Raw genomic sequence first — 23157 nt, forward strand, 5'->3', positions numbered from 1 at the left:
AAAACAAGTTAGACGTCCTCTACTTTGTTTGTTGCAAGTTTTGCGTGGCTACTACGGGCTTAAGCAAGAACCAATCTTACCTACGCATCAAAACCACAACGATAGTTTGTCAAGTTGGTGCTGTTTTAACCTTCGCAAGGACCGGGCGTAGCCACACTCGGTTCAACTAAAGTTGGAGAAACTGACACCCGCCAGCCACCTGTGTGCAAAGCACGTCGGTAGAACCAGTCTCGCGTAAGCGTACGCGTAATGTCGGTCCGGGCCGCTTCATCCAACAATACCGCCGAACCAAAGTATGACATGCTGGTAAGCAGTATGACTTATATCGCCCACAACTCACTTGTGTTCTACTCGTGCAAATAACATAAAACCTAGGCTCGGATGCCACTGTTGGGGAACGTAGTAATTTCAAAAAAAATTCCTACGCACACGCAAGATCATGGTGATGCATAGCAACGAGAGGGGAGAGTGTTGTCCACGTACCTACATAGACCAAAAGCGGAAGCGTTATGACAACGCGGTTGATGTAGTCGTACGTCTTCGCGACCCGACCGATCAAGTACCGAAACTACGGCACCTCCGAGTTCTAGCACACGTTCAGCTCGATGACGATCCCCGGACTCTGATCCAGCAAAGTGTCGGGGAAGAGTTCCGTCAGCACGACGGTGTGGTGACGATCTTGATGTTCTACCGTCGCAGGGCTTCGCCTAAGCACCGCTACAATATTATCGAGGAGTATGGTGGAGGGGGGCACCGCACACGGCTAAGAGAACGATCACGAAGATCAACTTGTGTGTCTAGAGGTGCCCCCTGCCCCCGTATATAAAGGAGCAAGGGGGGTGCGGCCGGCCCTAGGAGGAGGCGCGCCGGAGGAGTCCTACCCCTACCGGGAGTAGGACTCCCCCCCCCTTTTCCTAGTTGGATTAGGACTTGGGGGGAAGGAGGAGAGGGGGGAAAGGAAAGGGGGGGCGCCGCCCCCCCTCCTTGTCCAATTCGGACTTGGGGGAGGGACGCGCGGCACCCCTAGGCCTCCTCTCCTCTTCCTCCACTAGGCCCATTAAGGCCCATTAGGTTACCGGGGGGTTCCGGTAACCTCCCGGTACTCCGGTAAAATGCCGATTTCACCCGGAACACTTTCGATGTCCAAACATAGGCTTCCAATATATCAATCTTCATGTCTCGACCATTTTGAGACTCCTCGTCATGTCCGTGATCACATCCGGGACTCCGAACAAACTTTGGTACATCAAAATATATAAACTCATAATGAAAGTGTCATCGTAACGTTAAGCGTGCAGACCCTACGGGTTCGAGAACAATGTAGACATGACCGAGACACGCCTCCGGTCAATAACCAATAGCGGAACCTGGATGCTCATATTGGCTCCTACATATTCTACGAAGATCTTTATCGGTCAGACCGCATAACAACATACGTTGTTCCCTTTGTCATCGGTATGTTACTTGCCCGAGATTCGATCGTCGGTATCTTAATACCTAGTTCAATCTCGTTACCGGCAAGTCTCTTTACTCGTTCCGTAATACATCATCTCACAACTAACTCATTAGTTGCAATGCTTGCAAGGCTTATGTGATGTGCATTACCGAGAGGGCCCAGAGATACCTCTCCGACAATCGGAGTGACAAATCCTAATCTCGAAATACGCCAACCCAACATGTACCTTTGGAGACACCTGTAGAGCTCCTTTATAATCACCCAGTTACGTTGTGACATTTGGTAGCACACAAAGTGTTCCTCCGGCAAACGGGAGTTGCATAATCTCATAGTCATAGGAACATGTATAAGTCATGAAGAAAGCAATAGCAACATACTAAACGATCTGGTGCTAAGCTAATGGAATGGGTCATGTCAATCACATCATTCTCCTAATGATGTGATCCCGTTAATCAAATGACAACACATGTCTATGGTTAGGAAACATAACCATCTTTGATTAATGAGCTAGTCAAGTAGAGGCATACTAGTGACGTTTAGTTTGTCTATGTATTCACACAAGTATTATGTTTCCGGTTAATACAATTCTAGCATGAATAATAAACATTTATCATGATATAAGGAAATAAATAATAACTTTATTATTGCCTCTAGGGCATATTTCCTTCAGAATGACAGGGTCACCATGGAGCAGGCGCAAATGCACTTTGACGCCGTCATGGCGGAGAAGCAGTCGGCGCCGCTGTTGGTGTCGATTTTTTGTAAGGCGCGGGAGGAGGAGCGCTGCAACCTCGTCCTCCTCCCGCATCACCGGTTCACGGAGGGCTAGATCTACGGCGAGTTCGTGAGCGAGAAGGCTGAGAGGGCCATGGTCGTGGAGAACCCAAACTTCATCGAGGTGCAGCGAACGCTCCGGGAGGCTGCATGCAACGCTCGCCTGGTGGCGTCGGACGCGGAGGCGACACTGGCGGTTGCGGAGGGGAACCTCGGCAGCTGCTCCATTGGCGCCGCTACAACCACGAGGCAAACCCTTCCACGTCGAACCTCACCTCCACTAGCGACACCTAGCCCGCAGACTACGACGAGAAAAAGTAGGACATGGGAGACGGCGGTGTCTCCCGTCCTATATGTGGGCCAGTTCGTGTTCCATTTCTTACTCTTCTTCGCCGGCGGCTGCAGCTTCACTTCCCGAGTCTCACGGCCGCGGAACATGGACTCGGGGAACAACAAGAACTTGAAGAACATGCCCCGGCGAAGATTTAGACTAGGTTAGGGTCCCGGTGGCTTTTGTTTAATGAAATATGTCGAAAACGTGGACCGGTTTAAATAAAAATCATCTGATATGCGTGAAGATTGTTGGGGTCATGTTGTGGTCATCGGGTGCGGCGCAACCAGGTCAGCGAAGTTGCTACATCTCCACAAGGAGATCCCTGCATGCACGACCAAGCGGCTTCTTCCTCTCCGTTGCGTGCGGTTCTACTCCAAAATATCCGGCGTCAGAGAGATCTTGTTCCTCTGGTTCTAGAGGAATGCTAGAGATCTTTTTATTTTCGTCAAAAGGAAAAAAAAGAAAAGAGTCCTAGAACATAAATGAGTCTTTCTAGTATATAAAAAAATTACTAGATCTTTTAGTAGATGCGGTCGATCTGTATACCACTGGTGGGGTGTGCCGCCGCCACGCCACATCCCAGCGAGCCTGCACGCGTCCTCCTCTCCTCACCCGTGGCCGTGGGAATACATCAGCGGCCACAAACAGCGGTCGCCGCATCTGACGAGGGAGAAGCTCCCTGATGGGTGATCGGAATCGGAAGGGGGGACGGACGATGGTTGTGCCGCGCGGGCGATCGATCGAGGTCATGGTGGACGCAGCCGAGGAGATCGATGAGACGGCCGATCCATCGAGGTGGACGCAGCCGAGGAGATGAGATGCTCGATCGGCCATCTCATCTCATCCATCCTTCTAATTCCCTAGGTTTGGATCTTCTTATCGTTCCTCTTCTCTCATGGTGTTTATGGTTGGAGTTTTCGTCGATTTTTCGGAAATTTTGGTTGGGATCCCCCTGTTTCTTCCGGCCGGGGAAGGTTGCTGACAGCCAAATTAACCTCACAATACACTAGTACAAGAACAGAATAAAGCAAGACCAAATCCATGTTTTTGGTTCCTACTCATAGCATTTGTTTACAGAATCCGGCCGGCTGCCAAATCATCCGTTTGGTCTCAAACACTTCCAGCTGGGCTGGCGCGGCATTCAGCCAAATCTTTCTTTTGGTCTCATACGCACGCACGCACACTTCCAGCGCGCCCATCCAGAAAATTACACTTGCAGCGCTCCTATCCAAAAAATTACACTTCCAGCGCAGTTTTTCATCTTACAAAAAAGATCAGGTGTTTTGCACCGCCAAATCTTTCGTTTGGTTTCTCACGCTTCCCGCAAGCGCAGTTTACGAATCAGTGTTTTGCACCGTCAAAAAATATATTCAGTGCTCTCGTCAGTTCCATGCTACTGAGTTCCAAAAAACATTGCTTCAGCCTCCTCCTTGCCTGCAATCTCCTTGGCCGCCAGTCTCCTTGCTTCCTGCAAAACATGTCAAACCAATGCATGTAAAGCAGATCCTCCGAGAAATTCATCTATAGTATTTATAACCATATATATACAGATCAAACAAGCTTTATGATTGATTGATTGATTTATTTAAAATTTTGGAACAAAGGACACCCCGGATTGCGTAAAACGAAAGGTTGTGGTCTCACTTGACTTTTGCAAAGCCTAGACCCGAGCCATGTCAAGTGCATCATAATCTCCTAGTACTAGCTAGTTAGCTGGGCAGAGTTTACAGCAGCAGGCACAACTAGCTCACTTGACCAAAAGGTGCCCTGCTCACAAGTCACAGCATGATGCCTGGTTGTCCGCCTGATTCTACTCTCTGGCCATACCACCACTGCTTAAATGCCAAGAGCATTTATTGAGAATGTACTAGGTCAGGACATTTGACATGGAGGCACTGAACTCTTTATCCCTGCTAATGATTTGAGATATATTCATGCAGCAACAATTTATTCACCATGCTACAAAATACTCCTACAAACCAGTTTCCATTGTCTGCATTACATGGTATGGCCATGGACTTAGACTAGCAATTTCTGCTGTGAACACCAACTGAGCATGGACCTATGGGGAGACTGTAGGATGCCAATATTTGACCCAACAAACCAGCTCTACTCTGGCCACATACGCCTTTCAGAAACCACATGGTGTGGTATGAGCTAAGTAGCACCCAACACAAGACCATGTAAGCATGCGTAGCAGCACAATCAATGTTTTCGAGTCGATGAGTCGACGGGTCGCTCGGAGGGGGCGATTCTAGACTAGTCGTGACTAGTCTAGACTCACGGTCGACGAGTCGACATGGCGACGAGTCGACATGGCGACGAGTCGACGTGAGTTAAGCAGTAACCAGGGCCAACTGAGAGATGGGCCACTAGTTATGCACTTCCCTGTGGCCCAAAAGCCCATCTAGTAGCTATATACTCCTCCCGTGACCTAATCCACCATCCACACACCCTCCTCCCTCAACACAGCCGCCACACATTCTGCTGCCACTCTCTTGCCACCAGTCCACCACTCCTCCCAGCGATGGATCTCTCAACTTCCCGCAGCAGCTCTCTTGCCACCGCTCCTCCTCCCAGCCCGCTCCTCTTGCCGCTGCAGCTTCAGCAGCAGCAGCGGCGGCGGCCAGCGCTGCAGCGGGGGCGCAGCAGCAGTGAGGCAGCACAGCAGCAGCAGCAGCAGCACGGCAGCGGGAGAGTGCTCCAGATCCAGCGCTGCCTCGAGTCGTTCGACCCAAAAACCGCGACTAGTCGTGACTAGTCGAGACTAGTCGCGCGAGTCGCTCGACTCATCCCAGGAGTCGAGTCGAGAGGCTGAGTCGGCCCTGGAACTGCGACTCGTCGACGACTAGTCGCGACTAGTCGAGCGACTCGAAATCCATGAGCACAATGAAAAATAAAAACATACATGACGAGAGAAAGGAGTTTAAATCTAAACAGGAAAGACAACGTACATGGTTGGCCCACGGTGTTGTAGATCAACGTCCAGGCATCAGGGCACCACTGCTCGAACTTGCGCAAAACAGCACTTTGGCTACCCCCAAGGTGCGTCTGCAGTTAACCAAATGGTTAATCAATATTAACACCTTGTTTGGCATGCAAGCTAGATGGAGAATTAGTTACCTTAATGTAGTGAGGGTACGTGGAGAAATGCTTCCATAGGTTCCTCACGAGCCTGACAAGATCATTTGGATAGTCAATATCACAGTTCCATATGTATTCCCTGATCTTGTTGGCCGCAGCTCTACCCTCGGCTCCTTGAAGTTTCAGCGCCGCCTTCCTTTTGTTGTTATCTATGTTCGCTCTTTCCATCATTTCTTTTAGTGTTTTCAGCTCCTGACACATGTCATCTTCAGACTCATTTCTTGGCCATCTTATTCCACAAGCATTAAGAGCCGCACTACAATCTCGAGTTGATGAGAATATGTCAATGAGATACTTGCTCTTGTCTTCATCATTCCACTCAATGGGATAAAACTTGGCAACTTTTGCCAAATTTTTGCCAATGCAGTCAGGACCGTGTTTCTCAATGAAATCACAGTACGCCCTGGTCCCTGTGTGCATTTGTATCAAAACGTCGGCTGTCATAATTTTCTTTATCTCCGCACATAGTTTCACATATAGTTTTTCCATATACGTTTGAGCCTTACCCCTGAGATCCTCAACTGCGAATTAGGGGAGTTGGTGAATCAGACAGATGTGGCCAGGAGCGATAAATTAAATCAGACAATAACAAGTTGATATTAAGAAACAGTCTTAGCGGATAATTTTGTATGCAACCTATAAAAAAACATAAAGGTCACATATGTTAATGTTGAAGTTTTAAAATTTTGGGTGCACATACTTGTATTCACCATCTACATGCAAGATCAATTTTCCTATATTTCCGGAACTTAAAAATGTCTTCTTTTTCCAAAAGAAAATCCTATCTGATTCAGATGGTCCTACGAACATATGCACATTTTCGTGTAAGCAAATATGCAACATTATATCTAAATTAAAATATGCTTATAAATAACCTCCACAAGACAAAATTTTGCACAACATAACCCAATTTTTTTTTATTTGTAGAATAAAATTATAGTGTTTGTATAGACTTTAGAGACGCACTATCTTAGGAGAGTGCAAAAAAGAAATTACCATCATCTAAGAATACTTTAAGTTGAGGTTGACCATTCACAGTCTTCAGATATAGGTTGTCAACTGTAAGGTCTTTCGGACACATCTTACGTCTAATCATCTTGTCCAAGATATCAAGTAGATCTCTGTGAAACAGTATCTCAGTTAGTGTGCAGTGGAAGTAAAAACATTATATTAGTTATTGTGCAGTGGAAATAAAATATTAGTACAAACTAGCAGATCGCCGGTGCGTTACTCCGAAATTTCTTCGTTCTTGCATGCATTGTCTAAATGGTTGTGTCGTTGGTACTTATTTTTTTCTCAAAAAGAATAATCCCAAATTTTGGGCAAAAGAGAATATATTTCCAAAATATAGGATCAATTAATCATAAGATTGTGATATATATGTCTATTACATAGGTTGGATAGTGATCACAATAATTACCAGTGATTTAAAGCATAATAAAAGGTGATTATATACATGTGTAACGTGGTCCATTCTACAACCACCCCTTGAGAATTGTAGATGAAATATTCTACAACCAACCCTCCTAGATCAGCCAAACCCACTCGAAAGTAACAAATACTGCAGGAGCAAACCCCACCGCCCTAAACTAAAAGAAAAAACGCTGCACTAGACCCATCTTCCCAGCATTGTGCCCCTATCACCCCAAGGCCACCGCGTCGCCACACCCTCCCCTCCCCATCGCACCTCATCGCCATAGTTTTGCATCAGCCTTATCTACCCTCCAATCCAATCCACCTTCCCGTGCAGCCACATAGGAACCGCGGCGCCGCCACACCTAGCCTCGACCAGCCACCCCGCGCCGCCACCTTCTCCTCGGTCAAAGGCAGCCAAGGATGTTCGACTACGGCACTGCTTCGGCTAGAGGAGGTCTTCCACCTTGGTATGGTCAGAAAGGTCCATTAGGCGAGTCCCCCTCCTCTGCTCTCCTCGGCAGGCTGGTGATCATCAAGCACACGGACGCCCATGCACAACTTTTAAATTCGCTCCACACACGATGACGTCCCCTAACTGATGTCCATGGCCACAGCTAGCAGGGCGGAGTGTGGAGCAGGATCACTCTCCTACCACATGTTGCAACACCCACCATCTACAATGAGAATGCTCCGCAGATTGTCGATGTTTGATTTTCTATCCCTGTTTATTTTTGTGTAGTTTCTGCTTTGCGAGAAGTTCGCATATTTTGTTGCAGGAGGTCTGCTAGTTGCCTCGTGATGGTTCATTTTTTGCCAAGCCAATTTGCTAGTTCACCTCCAAGGCTCCACCCCCATCCCGCGGCAGTTGACACGTGGACAGTTAGTTCTCAACCCTGTCGTCATATCATTAGCGACATTCCACACATTTGGAAATAAAAACATTCGTCAAAGAGTTGCAAAAATTAGTGATACAGATGAGAAGTTAATTTCTCAGCTTGTGGGAAGCTTGTCGTTTGTCGAGAAGTTCACTTCCTCACACAAGGAGTACTTATGAATCGGGAAGTTCTGTTCGTTCGTTCGGGAAGTTCACAAAAATGTTAGGAAAAATATTTTTTGTTCGGCAATTCACGTTGTTCGTGCTGAAGTTGGCCTTATACTATGTGAGAAGTTAGTTAACTTTCGGCAATCTAGTTATTCATAGGGACAGTTCACATGTTCATTGGGGGTTCGCCCAAAAATAACACTCGAATCTAACCATTTTTTAAACTTCTCTTAAATAGCAAGGAATTTGAATGAAGTGTTCCATACAAAAAGAAAAGTTACATCTAGTAAATGTCTTTCCAACGGTATTTTGTTTGCATCATTTCGATAAGTGGTTTGAACATTTTGATAAAAATGCGCTCCATGTCATTTGATATGAATTGCACAATTTTTAGAACTGCTCTTGAACCTTAAATTTTGAAAAATATGCTGCATGAAAAATTTGCGCCTAATCAATATCTTTCTAACGGTATTCACTTGCATAATTCCAAAATATGGTTTGAAAATTTCTTGTTAAACAGAAACAAAGGGCTGGTTGTACAACAACCAGCTGTATATAGATGTAATGTTTTGTGGGAATGACATAAATGATATAACATTGGGAATAAATCGATTAGGCGCAATTTTCATGTAGAATGTTTTTTCAAATTCGTTACGACCTAATAGCAGTTTGAAAACTGTGTCACGCCACTAAACTGTGTGCCTCACATCGCTATTGTTGCCTCCCTTTGCGCCATGCAGGTTCCGCTCCGCATATGGATGAGGTGAGATGGATGATGGCATATGCTGGTTCGGTGGGTTTCTAGTTGTAGAGTATGTCTAAAGAATGGTTGTAGAATATATCCAGCCCATCTATATATAATAGTTACGGTAACGATTCTTAGTAATTTAAGACATAAATACCCACTATATATAGCAGTATATATGTTTTAGATAATAATACGCCAATTGTTAGTAATTCAAAACATAGTAACGATCGAAGTGAATGGACCGTCGCCAACCCAGATCCTATTATAAGATTGAAGGTGTGATTCTGCTGAAAATACTTACAGTGTGATTCTGCTGAAAACAGGGGTGAATTTTCCATCCATATTTAAAATCCTGTTCTCTTCAATCTTGTTCTTTTCACCATGCTTGAGCCATCCATTTAAGGTACCATCAAAAGAGCTGGTGGATATTATAAGACGATAATCTGGGTGCACCTTGTAGATATTCTGCAACACCACCACATTTGGGTGCCTCCAGGTGCTCATCAGTCGGAGCGAAGAAAGAACTTTGTCTTTAGCATCATACCACTTCAAGAGGCAATCAGTGGTGAAACTCCCTACAGTGTAGGTTCCTCTGAAGAAGGCAGTAGGCACCTCATGAAAATCAGAAAGGAAGTCTTTTTTGTTCCCTAGCTTAATGGCCTTGACAGAGCAGCTGCGGTTTGTGTTGTCATAAGAAAAGGGACTGTCTATTTGACATTTGACTGTTTTTCAATTCGACAACATTCATATTTTCTGACAAATGAACAGTTGACACCTGTCGACAGCACAAAATGGGACGCCAAAACGGATCACGGAAAAGATCTGACCCGGTTCGCTGGACAACTAGCCACTCCAAAAAATTCAGGAACCAACTCCCTTGATCTTCAGGACCACACAGTACGTGCCCAGCTTGCAACGCATGAAAAGGGCCAAACCCCTCCCACAAACCACTCAACAGATCTCACCTAACAACACAAAACAGCAAATCAGAAGGGGGAAGATGGAGGCGGCCATGGGCGAGGGGGGAGGAGAAGAAGGGAGATCAAGCATAAATCAGAAGGGTTTGGGAGAAGAGGATGTACCTGACGAGGAACAAGAAGGAAGAACATCGGAGGGAATTCAACAACTATCCCAACTGCTCGCCATCTTCTCTCTTCACCTGTCACAAGAACAAATCAGGAGGAATTTTCTTCATCTACAAGAGATAGATCAACATCAGCTGTATTTCTGGGCAAATCCCATAATTTTTGTGATCAATTACATTGACATCAACATGGAAATTACACTGAAATGCTGAAATTGTTCAATGGAAAATACAGTTTAGTTTTCGGAAAACTTACAAGAATATTTACAATGTAAATTAACATGGAAATACAGCACTTCTGAATTTCCAGTGTAAATCCCAATGTAAATTCCAGTGTACATCCTGACGTAAAATCAAGTGTTACAGTAAATTCCAGTGTAAGTTGATGGTAATTTCCAGTATAAAAACTACTGTAGGTTACTTGTAATTTCCAGTGTACTTACATTTTTAAAATCCATGTAAATGCCAGTGTACATCACAATGTAAAAACTAGTGTGAATACTACCCAGTAAATTGCAGTGTAACTAGCTGGTAATTTCCAGTGTACATACTACTATTGGTAACTTGAAAATTTCAGTGTACTCAAGTTTTTTAAATGCATGTACTTACAAGTTTTATTACAGTGTAAGCACCTATGAAATTCTAGTGTACAATCCCACTGCAAATAGAAAATCCCAGTGAATTCAACTAGGAACTTCCAGTGTAAGCAACTAGAAATTTTATAATTCAAACTACAGTAATTAAAAACTGAGATAAATACATTGTAAGTTCCTAGTAAGTAGAGAGCACAAGCCAGTGCAAAAAATAAAATACAGATTACAAAACAAGCAGATAGACGTTGCAAACACTATCATCTATTTCTAAACGCTTGGCTGCTCATGATTACGCTAACACTGACATTCTTCTCTTCAAATGTGTCATGAGAGGAGCATGATGAGGGCAGTAACTGAAGAGGATCTACTGAGACTATCATAGGAAGAACTCATACTTAATGTGAGATACAGTTGCTAAAACTTCCGGAAGATGTTTAAAATACATAGAAAAGTAAAAGCTAACAAAACTTATGCTGCAGGAAACATTCGAAAGCCCTACAGTACTGATCCAAGCAAAGTACAGTGAAAACTAGCTAAACTGGACTTAATTACACTGAAAATCTAGACAAAATTACTGTGCAAACTGACCTAAATTACACAGTAAAAATCCACTCAAATCCTATGACAAATCACACTGGGATTATTGGGTAAAGTACAATGTAAAGTTGGGACATTACACTGTAACTATATTTGAATTACACTATAAATCCACTGTAATTACACTATGACAATTTACAGTGGAAAAATTAGGTAAATTACACTGTAAGTCTGACAAATTGCACTGTAAATTGGGATAAACTACACTGTAATTACATTATGACACACTGGAAAAATAAGGTAAAATACACTGTAAGTCTGGGGACAAACTTGCACTGTAAACTTGGGATAAAAATTACACTGCAACTGACATTCAAATTACACTATAAATCAACTGTAATTACACTATGACAATTCACACTGGAAAAATTAGGTAAAATTACACAGTAAGTCTGGGACAAAATGCACTGTAAATTGGGATATGTAATTGCACTATGACACACTGGAAAAATTAGGGTAAGTCTGGGGACAAAATTGAACTGTAAAGTTGGGACAAATTAAACTGCAACTACATTCAAATTACACTATAAATCCACTGTAATTTCCACACTGGAATATTAGGTGAAAGTACACTGTAAGTCCAGGACAAACTGCACTGTAATAATGAGATGGATTACACTCAAATAACACAGTAAAATTCACTCAACAACACAGCGGGAAAGATATTGGATAAACTACACTGTAAGGCTAGGACAAATTACATTGAAATACTGGGATTACACTATAATTACGATCAAAATAACACTGTAGATACACTGAAAAAGAGCTAAACATGAATTGGGCTGGGACAACATCAGACAAATTACATTCGATATATTCAGTAAATTACACTGAATGGGCTGGGAGAAATTACACTGAAATTGGACTCAAACTACATGTCTGCTTGTAGTCAACATCAGACAAACACATAGGGTAAAAAACATGGCAGAAAAGGAAGCTAAACACCTGCATTTACAACAACGAAACAGGAGGTAAAACCAGGGACTGCAAAAATGAAACTAAACATGAGCAGGAAGCATCAAAACATAAAAGAGCAGGACACAAAGCCGCGGAATCGCGCACCTACAGGGTGCATATACATAATCCCCCAACTTCGGACTGGGGGAAACAAGGCAAACAACCACTACATCAGGGGTGTGGAGAGACAATAAAATCACGCATCTCCATCTCCAGCGGGGAGACAACAAAATCGCACATGTACAACTACATCAGGGGTGCGGGGAGACAACAACTTCACGCATCTATAACTACATCAGGGGCGTGGGGAGACAACAAAATCATGCATCTCCATCTCCAACGGGAAGACACCAAATCAGGCATCTACAACTACAGCAGGGCGCGGCGGGAGGGCGACATGAACTCACCTAGATCTGGAACCAGACGCAACCAAAAGCACAAGGGAGAGAGCGAAAGAGAGGAACAACGAACCGCGACACCGGGGATTGAAGAGTAAGGGAACCGAAAACAAGATCGAGCGGTGGAAGATCTCAAAAACGCCATGGCCGGGGACGAAGCGCCTCCTCTGTTGCGCCGCTCGAGCTCGCCCTCGGCCTTATCGAAACAGAGCAACCAGAATGGGAGCCGGGCCGTGGGGCGGCGGTAACGGGCAGAAAGAAAACCGCGCCCGGCAACAAAACCGGACCAAGAAACGAGACCGAACAAAAACAAAAACCAGCACGAATCTCCACGCAAGAACGGACGGATAAGGATTTGAATGACAACGAATTGCAAAACACTGAGCTGTAAAATAGCAAATCCGTAAGAAAAATACCGCAAGTAGAGTGGAAGGTCCGGTTTGTTCAACCTGGATTCGAAATGTTTGTAGTGAGGTATGAGATTGTATTTTTAAACTAATAGGAATATACAGGAAACATTGTATTTTAAAACTAATAGGAATATACAGGAATCTGCATGAGAAATATCTAGTGTTTAGATGATATCATGCTACGAACTCAGAATTTGACAACAAAGGAGATATGATAAAAAAATTGCATCATGCTTCAGCCGATAAAAAGAAGTGGGAGTTCAACATATATTTCATAGAAACATGTAAAAAATGCGTACATGACTGACACTTGAATCCTTGTGCATTTACAAGGACAATGAGAAAAAAAACATTACCCAATGAGAAACGTCGTGGGTGGACTGTCCAACAGAGAAACACGATAATTATCAGCCAATTCATCATTTGTCTGAGTGTTTATATGTCTTTGCCTCTTGAAAGGAAGTTCCGTATCGTGTTCGACACGTCGCTTTAGCTCTCCAACATCGGCATCAGATTGTACCACCACATCATAATCATTGCCACACCATTTCACTTGAACAGTAGTTGTCTTGGCGGGCACATTCTCTTCCAGCATATCTGTATCAGTGGATGATGCCATGTCTGCAATGTGTAGAGTAGAATATAAAGGTAGCATATCAGAGGATGTGTGTGTGTGTCTTTAATGCTGATTTGCATGCCAACATCCCTAAAAATAAATAGACATGGATAGATGGGCGTGTGTGTGTTTAATGCGGAACGCGCATGCCAACAAAGGAAAATGAAGTGTTACTAGTACTCCTACCACTGCGCATTCACAGTCAGCTTACTGCGCCCTCCAATTAATTCAAGCATCGAATAATCTGAAGCAACAACAAGTTTTCGCATGTTCCTCCCCATTAGTCAGGCTTCGTAACTACTAATCGCAAGCCCCAAATCACATGCATTCCCGGTAAATTAGCAAGCCGAACATCGAATAGGACCACGCCAACCTCCAGGTAGGGATTATTATACCTGAGGCTGGCCCCAATGCAGAGAACTTCAGCAAGAACTTTGGATCCAACTCAGCAAAAATTCCTACGTGGCATTGATTAAATGAAGAGAGAGAGCTTTGGAGGAACTTAGCTAGTTCCGGTAACATAGCGCTGCATACGAGAAAAAATTAATGCTAATCGATCCTGTGTGCGGGCGGCCGGACGCATCGCGAAGCAACCAAGAAAATCCCCACCCGTGTGACTTTCTCTTCCTCCACGGCTGGGCCTCATCCTTCTCCCTCCCTGCCGCCTTGGAGCTCCGGCGCCCCGCACTCCGTCTTGCCGGCCGGCGGCGGCTCTGGCAGGCGGCGCAAAGCCACCAGATTCATGGCCAAGTCCGGTGCCCGTAAGGACGCCGCGCAAGTCCGGCCATCGGCCACCTCGCCGCCGCCGCATCACTTCCCCGGCGCCACAGCAAGCTCGTACGCCAGCCGCTCTCCACAGCTTCTCTTCTACCCCGGCGCCCCGACAAGATCCTCGGCCAGCCCCTCGACACCGCCACACCTGTACCCGCCTCTCATGGAATCCTCCTCAGCCAACCCTACATGGTATAAAATTTCTGCTTTAATTCAATCTTTGGCAATTACAATTTCTCTAGCTCGAGTATGCAGCATTATGCAATTCTATTTGGGTTATAGAGCAGCATTAGGTAATTGTAATTTCTATAGCTCGAGTACCTGATTCAGCATGTGTGCGTGTTGAAGCAGAGAGACTCTGAAGTCTTAGCCTTAATTTCTGTAGCATTAGACCATTGCAATTCTTCAGGTTTTTGCTTGCTGAATCGGATTTCGCTGTGGACGTAGCAGGATATGCAAGTCCCCCGTGATGTGTGTCTGTGTGCTTATTGTGCAAACGGTTTACTGCTATATCAGACACTTGAACTTGGATGTGCTTCGCTTGTTTGTTTGTACTTTTTTCTTGCAATGATTAGAACAGACAAAAGTTTCTAATAGCAAGCTTTGGAGGCCATATTATTTCCCGAAGAAGCTTCAGGTATTGTTATTTTCTGTCTTTCGACTGGTTAATTCCCAAGCACATGTACTCATTTCAAGCATCTCCAAGCAACTACTGACTATTTTATTTGTCTACAGTTTGACAAGTTGATCAAGGTGAATAGCATGATTTTTGGTTCAGCTAATTATTCAGGTATTTTCATTGTTTGTCTCTCGATCGGTTAATTTTTGTTGTGAACCTGAATCGCTGCTCTATTTCATGAGAAAATAATAATTATGGCTACTGATTATTTATTTGTCTACTGATTGGCAAGGTGATTGAAGGGAAAAAGTGGTGCACTATGAAGCATATTAGAAATTGGCTCGGTCAGTTTGTTGTGTGAACCTGATGGATCGTTCATCACTTTTGTTGTCCGGTCAGTTTATTGTGTGCACCGATCGGCTACTCTAAAATTGATGTGAACGTGATGGTTTGCTGTTAGCTTTTGGACTGATCAGCTACTACTATTGTCAGTTACCTTTTATGAATCATCGGTGAAGCTACTCTAATTGATGTGCGTTACTGTTACCTGATGGACCGATCAGCTACTACTACTGCCCGTTACCTTTTTTAATCATTGCTGAAGCTCAATCGTTTGAGTTTTCCTTTACACATGAATCGTTTCACAACAGTGTGCTATATATACAAGCGTATGCCTTCTCTTTTCCTCACTCCTGCATACTGCACCACTTCTTTCCCTGTTCAAGATGGCCAGTAGTGAACCAGACGATGGTTCCGATGGTGAAGCTGAAGCAAGTATCACCAATCCTTCCTCCCTCTACACACTAGAAGACTACCTTGTCCAGATGGACATGTTAGACTCATTAGGCAAGGGGATCGCAGCAGAAGTGAAGGAAAGCCTCGAAGATCAAGTAACATCAAGCAGAAGTGGTCCGAGGACTTACGTGAACAGGCCACGTGAAGCAGCCGCCGAGCAATTGGTACGCGACTATTTCTGTGATAATCCTACCTACAAGAAAAAAGTATTTCGTAGAAGATTTCGGATGAGAAGGCCTCTTTTCGAGCGTATTGTGCATGCACTAGGAGAGTGGTCTCCTGAGTTCACGCAAAGGAAAGATGCTCTTGACCGCGATGGACTCTCTCCGTTGCAGAAATGCACATCGGCTATTCGCCAATTGGCGTATGGTACCCCGGCGGACGCTCTCGATGAGTATCTGAAGATTGCCGAGAGCACTTCAATTAAGTGCTTAAAACTGTTTGTTGAAGGCGTGATTCATATATTTGGCGATGAGTATATGCGAAGACCCAATGTTGATGATGTGCAACGCTTACTTGATATTGGAGAGACACGTGGGTTTCCCGGTATGTTAGGAAGCCTCGATTGTATGCATTGGCATTGGGAGAAATGTCCGTTAGAGTGGAGGGGGCAATTCACTAGCGGGTATAAAGGAGCCCCTACTGTTATTCTAGAGGCGGTTGCATCTCAAGATCTTTGGATATAGCATGCCTTTTTTGGTGTTGCCGGATCCAACAATGACATCAACGTGCTTAACCAATCAACGCTGTTCACTGAGCAACTGAAAGGGCAAGCTCCTCGAGTGAACTATACTGTCAACGAGAAGGAATATCAACTTGGTTATTACCTTGTAGATGGAATATACTCCGAGTGGGCAGCATTCATGAAGTCAATACCGATGGCTTTAACAGAAAAGCACAAGTTGTTTGTGAAACATCAAGAGGGAGCAAGAAAGGACGTGGAACGTGTATTTGGTGTGTTGCAGGCGCGATGGTCTATTTTACGGCTTCCGGCATGTTCATATGAACAGGGTGATCTCAATAATATTATGTTGGCATGCATCATTCTACACTGTTGTGATTAGTTAGCGCATATTAATTAGAGGGAAATCTCCCCTTGTCCTGCGGCATGCAGGCGTCTTGTAGCAACCGACACATCTCTTTTCCCCTCCTCTAACCGTTGCATCGGTTCCAACCATCGCGTCTTGTGCGATGCGTCTCTTCCAAACATATATAAGCTGTACTATTTCTATCAATCAATACAAGTTGATCTTTTCATTCAAACACGTTATCACGCACGCTCTGCCGAGAGCACACGAAGGCCTCGCCAACGGTGAGATGCATGGACTCATCTCTTTCTTCCTCCGCCTCATCCGTGAGGACGGCCGCCGTCGCCGTTTCGCCGCCCGTCGCCATCATCAAGTAGGCGGGCGCCGCCGACTTCGCCGGGCCGTGCACCGCCCCCGCCGTTTTGGACGTCGTGGCGCTGGAAAAGGCCACCATGCTGCTCTACGCGGCCCTGGACGTGGCCTCCGCGCACCTGGACACGGCCATCGCGCTGCTGCTCGCGGCGACCACGCCCCAACGGTGGCCAGCTCCGCCTGCGTAGGAGATGGTAACCCCGAGCCCAGGCTCGCGGCTCCCTTTCGGATTCCGCCTCCGCCTCCGGCGCCGGCTGATGAGCCGGGATTCTTCGTCTTCGTGCCGTTCCCCAACGGCGCTGCAGTGGCGAGCCAAGGCGCTGGACCGACGCTGGTGGCGCCGCCTGCAGACGAGGACGCCGGCCCGAGTCGCGTCGCCGTCGAGCCTCCGGGCGCCGACGACACCGTCCCGGACGAGGCACCGCCGCCCCCGCGTACGGCCGCCTGACCACGCCTCCTGGACTCCGCGAGCATGGACGGTCGCCGCCGCCTCTTCGGCCGCGCTATCGCCGCCATCGACCGCCGCCCAAGTCGTCGCTCCGACCTTGCCTCCGATCTGCCGAACGGCGTCCCTGCCGGTGTCGTCTACATCTCCTCGTCCGAGGAAGAAGGAGGCACGTCGGCAACCACTTTGTGAGCAGCAGCAATGGAGTGTGTGGGGGTGGCGGCGCACAGGAGTTGGTCGGGAGGATTGGGATCCCTCGATCCCTAATCACCAGCCGTATAAAGGCCAGCCGACCGCCCCCACTCCACGTGGGCTTTGGGCCTGTGCCCAGATTGTCCCTGGCTACGGGCTGAATTGCAGAAATTTCTCTTTCTTTCTTCTGTTTAATCCTTTTAACAGTAGTTGTAGCAGTAATTTATCACTGTTTTAGTACTGTTTAGCCTATTGACATGTAGTTATTTACATTCTAGTCTGGTATTTAGATTTACTCTATTTTAGGACTTGTGTAAGTATTTGTAGGCTGTTTACATTATGTAATGTATTTGATAATGTAAATAAAGGACCAACATTATCTAGAAATGTCATGTTCATTGTGTTTACCACATTCCAATTTTCTAGAACATGTTCCAACGATTGAGATTAATTTCTCTCGTACAACAAACTTGCAAATTTTTGATACACGCCTCCCTCATTATATTTGGAATCACGGTCTATATTTTGTCCAATTCGACAAATGATTACCTTGAATGTGCATTTCCTTATATTTGAATTGATAACATACACACAGTAATAGAAACAAATGCATCTACTGACATTGTCAGATTATGTAGCCTATTACTGTGAGATCCATGCGATCTTGGACGTGTTATGTTCAATCAATTGAGGTCTACATTATTCAAGTTCTTCACTTGAGTATCAAATTTTGCACCATTATTACAATACAACCATGATGGTTTTTAATTTACCCTCAGTAAATTAATTATCTCTGGTTCATCCATGTAGGTAAACGATGACCGCAAAAGAATTTGAGGAGCTTGCCCTCAATGGCCACAACTACCCTACATGGGCCATGGACGTCAAGATCAGTCTTGCTTCCCGTGGGATAGCGCGTGCAATCCAGGACCCGGAGACTCCTCTACCGGCCGGAACCACGCCGCTGACAGAACAACAAAACTATGCAGCTTTATACATCATAAGGCATCATATTCACCCAGATCTTAAGTCTGAGTACTTAGAGGAGGAATCTCCCAATACTTTGTTTCTAGCCCTCAAAACAAGATATGAACAGCAGAAGCAGTTGTCCTGCCAGAAGCACTCCATGATTGGACTCACCTTCGTCTTCAGGATTTCAAGTCCATCGGTGAGTACAACCACAAGGTTCATAAGATAAGTTCTAAATTGCGCTTTTGCGGGAAGGAACCTACTAACGCGGAGAAGATAGAGAAAACTTTATCTACAATGCTCCCTTCAGACAGGATCCTCCAGCAGCAATACCGTGCTCGCAACTATACTGTCTATTCCGAGCTTATTCATATGTTACTTCAGGCTGAAAAGCATGATGAGCTACTCGCTAAGAATGGCTCTCAACGCCCAGTTGGGGCACAACCTTTACCTGAAGTTCATATGAATGTCGCGAATAGACAGAAGTTTGATGGTGCCTTTAGAGGCAATCAATCAAATGTCCAGAATAAGCGAAAGCGCATTAGGAACAGGAGGTCTAGGAACTCAGACAAGGGAAAAGGCACTGCAAAGCCCAAGCATGATAAATCTCTGCTTTGCAACAAGTGTGGATGCTACACGCACCCCACCGACAAGTGCAAGATCCCAAAGCATCTGGTTATGTTGTACCAGCAATCTCAGGGACGCAAAGCACCTCAAGGGAAGAGGCTCGAAGCCAACTTCAACCTTCATTCAGACAGCACCAATGGAGCCGGTAGTTCGCACGACGTTCCTCCTGGACCGAGCAACACCATTGCGTTCCATCAGCCAGAGGACCTTGCTGACACGGAAAACATGATGATTGAGTACACCTCAAACGAAGTGTTTGGAGACTTTGACTAGTCCCACAATCTCCATAGTGATCTATTTAGCTATGTCCATTTGTGATGTTGTAATAAGAATATAAGTCTTGTTGTTGTCCTTATATTGTATCAGCACATTTGATATAATAAGATTGTAATTGTACTAACATATTTGATATAAATAAGATTGTATTCTATGTATTTACATGAGATTTTCTTATTGAAAGTTCTTTGTTTTATATATAGTTCTCTACGGTGACAATCCGATGGAAGAGGAATTATGCCTTGTGGATAGTGCAACCACAAACTCCATACTGAGGGAGATGAAATATTTTCAAACTCTGAAAAAGATGAATGAAGATATTCTAACTATCGCTTGACGCGATACGGTAATCGTTGGCACTGGACGTGCCATATTTACCCTCCCAAGTGGTACACAAGTGACAATTGAGGATGCTTTGTTGTATCCCGACTCATCACGTACCCTGATCAGTTATCGAGATATCCGTAAAAATGGCTTTCATATTGAAACTCATGAAGACAACAAAGAGGAGTATCTACTCTTCACCAAAGATCACGGATATGGCAAGCAGGTACATGAAAAAAATTCCTTCTCTATCGTCTGGTTTGTACTATACGTACATCAAACCCGTAGAACATGCTGAGGCACCCGGTAGAGCTTGAAGTAAGAGAGGCAGCACTCCAGCCAGATGCGCGGCGCGTCGCCGTCGAAACGAGGGAAGTCGTGCTTGGGCGGCTTGGTGTGGTGCTCAACGCCCCTCTCGTACGCTGTGGGCGAATTTTGCAGCAACAACGGTGGCCCATGGTTGACCAGGCGAGCGAACGGCAATTGGGCAGCGCCCTCTGTGTAGAGCGGTGGTGGCGGGGGTGGGTGAGTCGTCGGCGGTGGAGGTGGTGGTGCGGGGTGGAGGGGGCCTGAGGTCGTCGACGTCCCTGATGCAGATGCCCCGAGGTTGCTTGCCGCGGCGGAATCGAGAGGCGGAGGGGATTTGCGGGCCTCATCCACATCCGCTTGTGTGAGATCGATTTGCTTCGCTAGGTGCTTGAGCTCGGTGGAGACTTGGTCGTTGTAGGCGACTTGCGCTTGATGGCGCTCGTCGGCAGTCTTCTGGCTGTCGTCGAGGCGGCGGAGGATGGACTCGAGGAGGCCCTGCATCTTGTCCGTGGTTTCCGTCATCGCATCCAGTACGCGGCGGGTCTGCACTGACGGCTTGGACGGCGCCGTGGTTGCTCACCGGATCTGGCGAACCCCAAGTAGGATTTCGAGCGAGCGCGCCGGAGCGGCTCGCACCTATCTCGGTGGGTGTTACCACTGGATCGCGGTGCAGCAGACGGCAGCGACGGCGGGTGGGGAAATTTTTTTGAGAAGGCTCTGATTACCAGATTGTAATGCCCCTGGATCAGATCTGAGAATTTGAGGTGAGGAAGGAGAGAACAGAGTAGGTGAGGGGCAGACTTGGAGGAAGGGAAAGGAGTTCATTCATCACACGTTGCCCATCTCGTTCGGTGGTTCGTACATTTGTAGCTGCCCCCCTTGGGCCACCCTTACATGGCCTCTGGCCCAACGCGCACACACACTGGCCCAAGGCCCACACACATGCACGTTGCAGTTCAGTTATCTGAATAACTAACTGCACTCGTCCAGTCCGCTACTGATGCATCAGTAGGCGCGACAGGCGGATGCCGCCTTCTCCTTCTCGCTCAGAGCAGCGGGTGCCGCCGCCGCCTTCTCCTTCTCGCTGAGAGCAGCGGGTGCCTCCGCCGTCTTCTCCTTCTCCTCGCCAGGAGATGCCTTCGCTTGCTCTTCTTTGTGTTTCTTGGACTTGGAGTCGACCGCCGCCTCCTCTTCCACCTTGGGAGCCAGTTGCGGCTGACGTTCTTGCTTCCCTATGTCGGCGGACGACGATGGCGTCGGAGAACGACGAGGCGGGGTCGTGCCCCTGGTGCTGTTGCCGTTGGAGGGCTTGTCGGCGTCGGAGGCCATCGGGTTCTTGGCGAGCGGCGAAGTCGAGGAGGGCGAGGTCGACCGTCCCTTGGCGAGCGGCGACGGGGTCGTAGGCGGAGGAGAGCGAGGGGGCGAGTGGCGCCGCGCCCGATCGCCAGATAGGTCGTCGTTGCCGGAGGGGCCATCCCGCGACGGCGAGGTGGAGGCGGGCGAGCGGAGGAGCAGCGGCTTGCTCTCATCGCTGTCCATCGCCTCCGAGAGCGAGCGAGGAGAGGCAGGCGACGAAGTCGAGGAGGGCGAGGTTGGCTGTCCCTTGGCGAGCGGCGACGGGGTCGTAGGAGGAGGAGAGCGAGGGGGCGAGTAGTGCCGTGCCCGATCGCCGGATAGGTCGTCGTTGCCATCCCGCGACGGTGAGGTGGAGGCGGGTGAGCGGAGGAGCAGCGGCTTCCTCTCATCGCCGTCCATCGCCTCCGAGAGCGAGCGAGGAGAGGCAGGCGGGCGGATGCGATTTGGGGACGGGATGTATGCGATTCGGGGAGGGCCGGGGATTCGGGCGAGGAGATTTGGGGGAGGGCTGGAGGCTGGAGGAGAAGCGAACTGGGGAGAGATTTATGAGGGAGGGGATGATCTGGGTTGAGGAGCGGGAAAGCAGAGGCGTTTGAGAGAAGAGCGGTTGCCGCATGTAATCTCCGTTTCAGCAGAAAAGAAAGTGAACCTCATCTGCCTGCCTCTTGTTCCTTTTCCGTGAGTGCTTGGAAGAAAACATTGGCCCTTGCCCGGCTGCAACTATCTCCAATCTCGCTGAGTGATGGAATGGCCAGCCATACTACTTCACCAAGTAGGCAAGGAAGCAATGGAGCACCCTGGGAATTCTTTCTTGGTGGTCTCTTTGGAAAGAGAGAAATGCAAGAACTTTGCAAGTCCAGACACATGTCAGTTCAGCTTCAGCTACTGTATGTCATACCATCGTTGACGAAGCTTTGTCTCTGGAACAACACTAGAAACAGGAAGGGTGGAGCAGCAGCTGAAATCTCAGATGCAGAGGACCCAGGCTGAGCTCACATTGTAGTATAGTTCCTACTCTAGTTTTTAGCTCAAGCGCGAAGCTTGGCCTTTTTTCAAACTCTGATGAGTTTGAAATGGTTCTTTTCGCTCCTTCTTGAGTTGTACAATTTACAATTTATCTATGAAGCGCAACGGTGGATCTTCAAACATAAATCTGCATATAAAGCCAGGAGGTGCAATTATTTTGTTGTTCACCGGGAAAACAATGGTGGTTCTTCAGCATCTTCTCCTGAAGAACACGAGGGATGGCTCAAATTATGGCCCCGGGTAAAATGAAGATCCATGCTAAACGCCCATGAAAAAGATCCATGCTAGGCGTGTCGGCTGCCCAAAGTATGGCAGTTGGAACCGAATTGGCTAGGAGAAATACCAAGTTGGATATTAGATTCCACTAAAAAAGAGTTTGACATTAGATGCCCCAACTGCTCATAAGACAAGTTTCATGCCGAGCAGAGGGCGCCTCGCTCAAAGGTGCATGGTGGATTAATTCGAATTTTTGGTAGATT

At 46.7% G+C, this 23157-nt stretch overlaps 1 protein-coding gene, 2 long non-coding RNA genes and 2 pseudogenes across 5 annotated transcripts; 3 read left to right on the forward strand and 2 right to left on the reverse strand.

Annotated features, from left to right (window-relative positions):
* The first annotated feature begins 3088 nt into the window (after positions 1-3088).
* LOC125529951 (uncharacterized) lies at positions 3089-9490 on the forward strand. Its single transcript, XR_007292798.2, has 3 exons — positions 3089-3428; positions 8907-8929; positions 9375-9490. It is a non-coding gene; the product is annotated as an uncharacterized LOC125529951 (long non-coding RNA).
* Positions 3588-13587, reverse strand: LOC125529949 (uncharacterized). The gene is made up of 7 exons (XM_048694372.2): positions 13310-13587; positions 12960-12992; positions 9216-9617; positions 6705-6829; positions 5688-6229; positions 5519-5615; positions 3588-4032 (listed from the first exon to the last, which is right to left on the reverse strand). Coding segments are annotated over exons 1-7 (1464 nt in total). The 5' UTR covers positions 13573-13587; the 3' UTR covers positions 3588-4030.
* On the reverse strand, positions 9859-12519 carry LOC147980874 (uncharacterized). The gene is made up of 3 exons (XR_015598731.1): positions 10255-12519; positions 9997-10109; positions 9859-9879 (listed from the first exon to the last, which is right to left on the reverse strand). It is a non-coding gene; the product is annotated as an uncharacterized LOC147980874 (long non-coding RNA).
* Positions 13588-14660: 1073 nt separating the features above from the next.
* Positions 14661-16855, forward strand: LOC125529950 (uncharacterized; annotated as a pseudogene). Its single transcript, XR_007292797.2, has 2 exons — positions 14661-15130; positions 15252-16855. The product of XR_007292797.2 is annotated as an uncharacterized LOC125529950 (transcript).
* Positions 16856-17005: 150 nt separating this feature from the next.
* LOC147980875 (uncharacterized) lies at positions 17006-19789 on the forward strand (annotated as a pseudogene). Its single transcript, XR_015598730.1, has 2 exons — positions 17006-17066; positions 18602-19789. The product of XR_015598730.1 is annotated as an uncharacterized LOC147980875 (transcript).
* Positions 19790-23157: the final 3368 nt, after the last annotated feature.

This window comes from Triticum urartu, chromosome 3A (genome assembly GCF_056163025.1).
Source record: "Triticum urartu cultivar PI428250 chromosome 3A, HENAU_Tu73, whole genome shotgun sequence".
Classification (NCBI taxonomy): domain Eukaryota; kingdom Viridiplantae; phylum Streptophyta; class Magnoliopsida; order Poales; family Poaceae; genus Triticum; species Triticum urartu.

Coding starts and splice junctions, on each gene's coding strand:
- LOC125529949 (XM_048694372.2), bottom strand. CDS start 13,572: ATGGCATCATCCACTGATACAGATATGCTGGAAGAGAATGTGCCCGCC. Junction 12,993..13,309: donor CCCACGACGTTTCTCATTGG/GTAATGTTTTTT, acceptor TTTCGAATCCAG/GTTGAACAAACCGGACCTTC. Junction 6,830..9,215: donor GTTTTCAGCAGAATCACACT/GTAAGTATTTTC, acceptor ACTGTTTCACAG/AGATCTACTTGATATCTTGG.